This window comes from Varanus komodoensis, unplaced genomic scaffold, assembly GCF_004798865.1.
Source record: "Varanus komodoensis strain SLA01 unplaced genomic scaffold, ASM479886v1 scaffold10, whole genome shotgun sequence".
NCBI lineage: Eukaryota > Metazoa > Chordata > Lepidosauria > Squamata > Varanidae > Varanus > Varanus komodoensis.
This window is the reverse complement of record NW_025335269.1, coordinates 22,868,342-22,877,237: the sequence shown is the minus strand read 5'-3', so window position 1 is coordinate 22,877,237 and position 8,896 is coordinate 22,868,342. Positions and strand designations below refer to the sequence as shown.

At 47.5% G+C, this 8,896-nt stretch overlaps 1 protein-coding gene across 1 annotated transcript in view; it reads right to left on the bottom strand.

Moving 5' to 3' along the window:
* The window catches only part of GASK1A (golgi associated kinase 1A), a 39,443-nt gene extending 35,608 nt beyond the window's left edge, over positions 1–3,835 (bottom strand). Inside the window, exon 1 of the mRNA XM_044419176.1 lies at positions 3,661–3,835. Within this exon, the coding sequence (XP_044275111.1) occupies positions 3,661–3,663 (3 nt within the window). The 5' untranslated portion in view covers positions 3,664–3,835. The remainder of the gene's footprint in view (positions 1–3,660) is intronic.
* Positions 3,836–8,896: the final 5,061 nt, after the last annotated feature.

The following is an 8,896-nucleotide window of genomic DNA, read 5'->3' as shown; positions in this document are numbered from 1 at the left end:
CCCAGGGCTACCGTCCTAGAAAAAATGGTCGGGCCAAAACAGAATATCCAGTTTCTTGGGTGCTGTGCACGAAGATGACAGCTCCACATCAGAGAGTGCTTTCTGCAGCAAGTGAGAAGTATCCATTGTGTGCAGTTGTCAGTTCTGGGCCGGTGCCACTGAAAAGCGCCAGGAACATTCTGGCTTGATTTAATATGCAGACTGTGTGTTTACATCAGTGCTCAAATGTGCAACCTTGCACATTTCTTTTTGAAAGCCCTACAATTCTTTCACTCGGAGAAAAACAGGCTCAGCACTCTTGGCCTCCCAGAGCCTCTCCCACATTATCCATTGCTCAAGTATTTCCTTCACACAGCCTAGCTAGCATCCAGCAACCTTGCCGAGGAGTGCCACCCTCTGTTGTACCAAGGATTACTGTCAAATGCGGCAGGGCAGCTGCCAAAAGATGAGGAGGAAAAGGATCCACTTACAAATCAACATTCTGGACAAGGATTCCTAGAGGATTTCTGGGGCTTGCATGCAAGCTAATACTGCAGAGAATGCAACACAGTAAACTTTCGAAAAAAATCATAAATATAGGAGTCATGGTTTTCTTTTCTCACTAGTATTTGAGCTTTCACGGCTGTTTTTATACATTTTATCATGTTTTTGTTTTTTGGTTTTTTACTGTTTGTTGTTGTATTGCATCTTTTAGCCTTATGCAATCCATCCAGCAAAATTCTGTTATTGGGCAAATTAAGAAGATACTAAATAAATAGTAATTGATAGAATACAAATGCTTAAAGGAAATGGTAAGAGTAATACATGGCCCCTTAAATATCAAATTCACCAGACATCTAAGGTGATGAAGAACAGAAGTTTTTGAATGTGCACAAGAAAGAATTGAGGGCAGGCACCCAGTAGCCCTTCAGATACGGCTAGGCTCCAAATTTTGTCTCCTAACCCACATAGTCAGTTATGAGGGCTGACTGGAGTTGTAGCCCAAGCACAGGTTCCCCATCCCTGCAATAGGCAATGCCCACATTCCCTGAGTTTATTCTCAAGGGAGCTCTCCATGTTGGCCATTTGGTACCACTCAGTGCTATGGATGGACAGCCGGTCTCAGACTGGCAAGACCCACACTCTGATTATACAAAACTTGCACAATAACACTCACTGCCTCTTCTGCCTAACCTGCCTCACATGGATAAAGGTGAAGATAAAATGTGAGGGTAGTCATGCATGAACTCGTTAGAGGATGTGGAGCATTAAGTACAGGAAATAAATACTGACCCAGAAGTCTAAATAGCAATGACTGAAAATACCATATTTCAGAACGTTCTTGGGCCCACAACCACTGTGAAGATACAGTTGCATGGACATCTTTTTTCATGTGCATGGGACTTAAGACTACTCTGGTAGGCTCTTCTTGGAGGACCAGTCATCACTGCTGTCTGCAGGTTGAACTCTGAACTATTTGGCAAGGAAAACCTCCAAAGTAACCTGGCCACAGCTGCCAACAAAGCTAGTGCAGCTTTCCGGAGCTGTTGGACTACTACCACTTATGGAATCCTGCATCCAGCTGGGCCTAGTGAATGCAAAGAATCCTTTCCTCTGCTGTCAGAAACCTCAATGAAACATCCATTATAAATAATAGGCAGTACATGCCATCACCTTTCCCACTGCCATGTGCAAGAAAACACAAACCTTTTTTTTCACTTACCATCTACATTCACAAGGAAAATCAACAACACCATACTGAAAAACCAGACTCTGGCTTAGGGGAGTTTTGTAAACTCAGCTCTTTTCCAGAAAGTCCTTACTTCTCTGGTGTTGTCAATCAAACACAGGAATATTATCTGTCACATCCATTTTGACAGCAGCTGTACTGGATGTGAAAGCAAACATGCTAAGCTCTGGGGTGTGATACTTCAGAGCGGCTTTATTTTTCTGTTACGGCTGTACCTCATGCTAGAAGGAGCAGAGCTCATGTTAGAGAGTCCTTAGAATGGATGTACGAAGCTGCCTTAAACCAACCAACCCTTGGGTCATCTTGCTCAGGATTGTCTACATCTTTTGGGAGCCACTTTTCCATCATTCCCAGCCCCACTTGGAAATGACAGGGATCAGACCTGGGGGATCTTCTGCATGCAAAATACATGCCCCCAAACTGAGTTCCTGCCCTCCCAGCAAACATCTTCTTTCAGTACCCTCCACTAAGTGGGTTTCTTTTAATGAAGCAGGACCATAGAAAGCATATTTTGAGAAATCTATTGAGTTACGCTGGAGCAGTCTGGCATTCTGTTCACATGGTGACCAACCAAGCTACCCATTGGGTGTGAGACAGACTATGGGACCATCTGGCTCAGTATTGCCTTAGTTGATCAGTAGCACCTCCAAGCCTTCAGACTGGGTTTCTCCCAGTCCTTCCTGGAGATCTTAGACTCATAGAACGGTTGAGTTAGAAAGTCATTGAGTCCAACACCCTCCTCAGTACAGAACTGCAAGCTAAAGCATGCCTCCCAGATGGCTGTCCAACTGCCTCCTGAATGCCTGCAGTGTGGAAGAGACCACAACCTCCCTAGATCATTGGCTCCATTGTGGTACCTGGTTTAACAGTCAGGAAGTTCTTCCTGATGTCCAGCTGGAATCTGTCCTCCTGTAACTTAAACCCATTATTCCATGTCCTGCGCCCTGAGAAGAGATCCTGGCCCTCCTCTGTGTGGCAGCCTTTCAAGTGCCATCATATGCCAAGGAGTGAATCCGGGTCCTTCTGCATACAAGTCAATGAGTCTTTCTTTCGTCCCCACTTTTGCCAAAGAAAGATCCAACCTCCACCGCCAACAGCTGCATGACCATCTGGGATAATAAGGCTCACTGCTTCTCTGAACCGCAGCTCCACCACCGCTCCCAGACCCATTTACTTTCCTGTGTCCGCTGTGCTGCTCTGCAGAATGGTCTTTGCATGATGCCACAAATCCCAAGCCATTTGTCCTGATTAAGCAGGGCTGGGTGAGGTGCAAATAGAAGGCATATGTTTTACACTTCCTCCAACTCAGACGGGAGCTAGTGGAACGGATGGCTGACTCCACGGCAGTATTGCTGAAGCCAAGCGGTGAGGCATGAAAGACAAGTGGGCACAGCTCGCACACTTGTAAAGTGGAGGACCGCCACGTGTGAACACGGGCCCTTTCTGAATCAGTGTGCCCTCTTCTTCCATTGTTTTCAGGTACAGGCAGGCTAGTCTTTGACAGCCACAAGATCTCAGCTACAGTCCTATACACTCAGTTTCCTGATGCAGTGCTATCCGATTTTTGCACTGCAAGCTCCCCTCGGCCCAGCCGGGGCACCAGTAATGCCGTCTGCGGATGAGGAGGGCTGCAGTCCTTCACAGCTGCAAAGCACCAGGCTGGGGAAGGCCGGTCTGTAGAAGACAGGGGACCCCACTAAGTTGTCCACGCCTGCTTTGTGCCACAAGCTTCTAGGGTAAAGATGGGGGGCAGAGTGGCCCTTCCGATCGAGTTGGACTGCAGCACCCATCAGCCCCAGCCAACATGGCGCAGGAAGGCTGCTATGAACACTTGCTTGGGAATAAGCAACCCCAGCCTCCGTGGGACCCCGCTTCAAGTAAACACGTTTAGGACCACACTGCTAGACAGAAAACACTCCGGTCTGCCTTACCATTTTCAGCCCGACGGTTCTCCCCTTTAGCCAGCTCCCGATTTCACATCCAGCACAAGCCACGGGACAGCGTTCCCTCCTTCACACATCACGGGGTGGGACGCGCCCGCCCCGAGTTCCCCCACAACCACTTGGTTGCCTAGAACTTCAGCCATCCCTTAGCTCTGGCGCGTCTCATGCTTTTTTCTCGTCATCGCAACCATCTGGCGCCTCTTTAAGATGCTGCCGTCCCCGCCGCCCGCGCAGAGCGCTCGGACCGTTGGCTTTGCGGGGGGCTGCGCCTCTCGCTCGCCGTTCCAAGGAGCCGCTGGATGCGCTTGAAAGCCGGACGCGGGATCTCTTGCTGACCCTTGCAAGGCCCTGGGGAGCACGTGGCGCCAGGTTTTCCCCCGCGCTCGCTCCTCGACGTGCGCCGCGGAACGCGCGAGCGGGCCAGGTGGCCTCCGCCGCGGGACCAGCTCCTTGGCGGCGGCCAGCAAACTTGCTCGCTGAGCGCGCAAAGCGTGCCAGCCACGGCAGGCTTGTGCGAGGGAGGGCGGCGAGGGGTGGAGGAGGGAGGGCTGATCGCTCCTGGAGGCTCTTTTCACAATAAAAGCCCTCTCGGGTCTCCCTTTCTCCCTCTCTCTCTCTCTCCCAAAACGTTCAGCGCGGCCCGTGCCTGAGTTGCTGCGCTCAAGCCGTTCTGGGGGAAGGCCGGGCGGCGCGCTCCGCGCTTGAGCGACGATTGCGTGCAGGTTAGGAGCGGCTGAGTCGTTTTATTGGGAAGCTGGGCGCGTGGCACAGTGAAGAAGGGGCCTGGAACAGAAAAGCAGGACCGGGGAATGGAACAGGGTGGTACAGTGCGTGGTTAGAGGGTCAGCCCGGGGAAGAGGGAGACCCACCGCAAAATGGACTGAGCAGCTGTGCCAGGGGTGCGTCCTCTCTCCTTCTTCCTCTCTGTGACTGAGTCAAGACAACATAATGATCCCCACTCAAGCACTGAGTGTGGGTCGTTGTCAAAGTGTGAGTCGAACCCAGCTGTGCAAAAAAGCCATGGGCCTGGCTGGGTAACCACGAACAACCCATGAAGAGAACCCACGGGTTATTGCTGGGTTGTGAGTTAGGGTTGCTCACCATGGTGTGGTATCTTGGATGGACTCAGGCATGATAACCCATGTTTTGACAACCCACAGTTAAGCAACAACCAGGGTTCAACCCATGCACAGCTCTTGAGTGAAAGTTATCATGTAAATACAATGAAACAAGGTACTGCTAGGGTTGCTGCAACAGGAGAACCGCAGAAGCAGTGGATGCAAGGAACACGAGGCTGAGTAAGAGGGTGCAACGGCTTGCTCTCTGCCCATGCCAGAGCTCATTGCTGGGTTGTGAGCAGGAGTGAGGCGGCAGTGGTCCTCCAGACATTGTCAGAGTCCCCGTCACATCAGTCCCACCAGCATGGGCAATAGACAGAGGTGACAGAAGCTGTGCTTCAACATCACCTGGAGTGCCACAGGATGTCCACCTAGGCTCTGTGGTGTCTGATTTTCAGTGACCCTTTCTTGGCCACAAAAAATGTACCACTCTCCACCTTTCAGGGAAGAGCCATAGCTCAGTGAAGGAGCACATGCTTTGCATGCAAAAGACTCCGCTGGTCCTATAAAGGGCTGAGGGTTACTCCTGGTACCCTGGAGAGCCACTGCCTGTCCATGTAAACCAACCTTCTCCAACTATGGTTGGATGGGGATGCTGGAAGTTCTAGTCTGGATGGCAGCAGGTTGAGGAAGGCTGGTGTAGACAAAACAGGACTAGATGGATGGGTGATCTAACCCCAGAGAAGGCAGCTTCTTCCCATGTCAGGGGCATTCAAAGGTCATTGCAGGTGAGGATTTCACCCAAATAAGCTGTTCCTTGTTAAAAAGATGGGAAGGAATGATCCTATAATTCCCTAGACATTGCCAGAAAGGTCACAGGATAGTTCAGATTCTCATGCTCACCTCCATAAGATTGCACCCTAAACCACTACCTAGCTGAGTGTTAACCCAGTAGCCCTCTTTTTCTGGAAATTAGATCTTATGCAGAAATGTTGGTATTGCAGAAGAGAAAAGGAAGGCATAATAATGATCTTCAAATATATGAAAGACTATTACGCAGAATATTCTCCACTGTTTCAGACGGCAGGGGTGGAAGTTGCAAGCAAGCAGATTTCAGCTGAATGCTATGAAAAACTTAGACTTTGAGGAAGTTATTCTCTGCTGGAGATATTCAAACAACAGCTGAATGGCTATCAGAAATGCTGAGGCTGTATCCTGCATTGCAGAGTCTGAATCAAGAGATCTGGATCAGCTGATTTTTAAGGTCTCTTCCAACTCTGCTGTCTTCTTTGGAGTCTTATTGCATTGGTTTTAACAAGACGTCTAGCTCCACCTGCACTACTCCTGAAGGGAAAGCCAAAACCGTATGGGGTCAATCAGATGACTTTGCAATTCTGCTATTCCACAGAACTGCCATCTGGCCATATAATGGAAAATGCAGGAAGGCAGAGAGATTAAAACCCCCGGGGTGGAATCATGTAAACCCAGAAGCAGAAGCCTTGGTAAAGTGGCCAGTTAAAGTGGCCTAAAAACCTTAATACAGTGATGCCCTATGTATCATTAAAATTACAACGTTTCTATCCTTTGTCTTTAATTGACATAACTCATGATTTCCAACTTCATACATGCCAGGTATGTTGTAGCAGAGGGAGCTCCACAGTATAAGAAAGTACATATCCCTCCATTTTTGTGATGAGGGGAGACCATCCCCCTAAACTTGGTGGCTGTCATTTTGGTCTTTCTGTGCCTGCAATAGCCATTCTATTTGTCACCCAATTTATTTATCCTCAGAAGAGCTTGCTTTGCACGTGACCATTCCAAAGCCTGCTTCTACTTGTAGCAAATGCTGTCAAATCTGTTCCAGGAAACCTAGAAACTGCTGCCCTGGGCATAGAAATAAAGCACACCATCAAACCCAAATCCTGACGCCAGGGACAGCCAGTCTTGGTATTCTGCAGTGCATTTCTTTTCCTGGCAATGATCCAGGATGCAAAAAGGATATTTGTCCATATAACTGACCTTCTGATGAATACCCTGGTTCTATAATGACACTTCCCAGTAGCCACTGCTTGAGGCATTCCACAGAAAATCCAAAAGGGTGGACATATAAATCTCTTTATATGTCAGAGATCTGAGAAACAATTTTGCGTTTTTTACTGGTGGAAAAGGTTTTGAAAGCCTTGATTGAAAACTTGTCCAGTAAGTCAGATCCAATCTATCGGTAGTCAGTCAGCCATACCTGCTCCCCATATTGGCACCAGTTAATACTGACACATGATGAACATTTCAGTCGAGTGCATATATGCTAAGTTCATAGCAAAGAGGACCCATAGTTCCTTCACTGTTGCCTCAACATTTATCCCATCAATCAAGACTTGTCATGCTACCTTAATTCAGAGCCAGTGTGGTGGTTTGGAATGTGGGTCTGGGATTCAGGTGACCTGGGTTCTAGTCCCTGTTTGGCCATGGAGCCAACTGGGTGACTTAGGGCCAGTCATGGACTTTCAGCCCAAACTACCTTACAGGGTTGTTGTTGTGGGATAAAATTGAGAGTGGGGGGAGGAGAATGATGTAAGCTGCTTTGAGTTCACTGTAAGAAAAAGTAGAATATAAATAAATAAATAATGAGTCTAATAAATAAATAAACCCCCTTTGACAGTTTCATAGTGGACCATTGACCGCTGGAGGTGTCACATTTTGCACTCGTAGCAAACAATCATATACAGGTTTTAATCTAGCGATGCTCTACCCAAATTAAAGCACCACCAGCTTAATCCCAGCCAAATCCTCTTCGCTACATGCCTGAAGGAAGGATAAAATGGATGAAAAGCATTGGCTATCTGAGGTGAAGTCATGGTTTTGCTTTTCTCTTATTTGGCCTGATTCTCATTTCCTCTTTGGAACAGCTTCCATTTATATGCAATTTCCTGTCAAAACATTCCTGTTGGGAGAATCAAACTAGGCCACAACTTGAAAGAGTGAGTGATATGACAGGTGATTTGCGCTGTCTTTCCAGATTCTCTTGCTTCCTGCCAATAGGCATCTCTGACATTTGAAGAATTTGACCTCTAATCATTACAGTGCCCTGTCAAGAGCGAAAGCTTGTGCAAAGTGAAGGCTGGAAGAAGATGCTTCCTTAGGCGGTATGAAGTGTCTGAGGAATTCTCCTTACCAGTGGTGTGGTGGACCCAAAATTCACAGGGACATGGCACTGGAATTTTTGTTATCGAAATTCTCTGTTCCCTCTGCAATCCTTAAAGCAGATTATGGGAAAATTATTATTCCAAGCAAGAAGCTGTTGTTCCCTGTTGTATTTTGCAAAGAATGTGAAGTATTTGGGGGTGGCATGGTCTTAAATGGGCAGTTCAGGCCCACTGGCAGCAAAAAGCCTGAGAACATTTTCCCAGCTGAGGCTTCAAATCCTGCAGCTGCACAACTGTACCTTTTTTTTTTTTAAGTCCATGTTTGTGCAAAATATTTTCCACATTTTTAAAAAAGTTTGGCAATCCCAGGAAGCATCTCCGAGGTGCTGTTTGGGCACTTTGAAGGGGCTGCCTGTAGTGGTCAAAAAAGGAGATTGCAAAAGCTGGCTTAAGAATCTCTTGGAAAAAGAAAGAGTAAAAAATGCCTGAAATTTTATTTATTTATTTATTTATAAAATTTGCGTGCTGTCCAATTACTTGTGTCTCTGGATGGCTTACAGCACAAATGAATTGACAACTCACTCTGGCTGCAAGTTAATAAAAATACAACAGTAAAATTCAATATTAGAACATATTAACATATTGATTAAATAAAAAAGGTCTTAACCTGGCGCCAAAAAACATATAATGACGGTGCCAGGCGGACTTCTCTGGGGAGTGCATTCCATAGTCGGGGCGCCACCATAGAGATGGCCCTCCTCCAGGTACTCTGTCTCCTAATATCTTTCACAGAGGATTCCCGGAGAAGGCACACAGGGAAAAAGGCGTTCCTTTAGGTATCCTGGTCCCAAGCCATTTAGGGCTTTATAGGTAATAACCTATAAATGGCTTTCACTCATAGCAAGGAGTGGGGAAAGAGAATCCCAGCTGCCCCAAAGTGCTATGTCGGCACTCTGGGGACAACTAGCACTGGGGGGGGCGGGGTGCTTAAACATGCATGGCAAGAGACTTTGCTACTCTTGC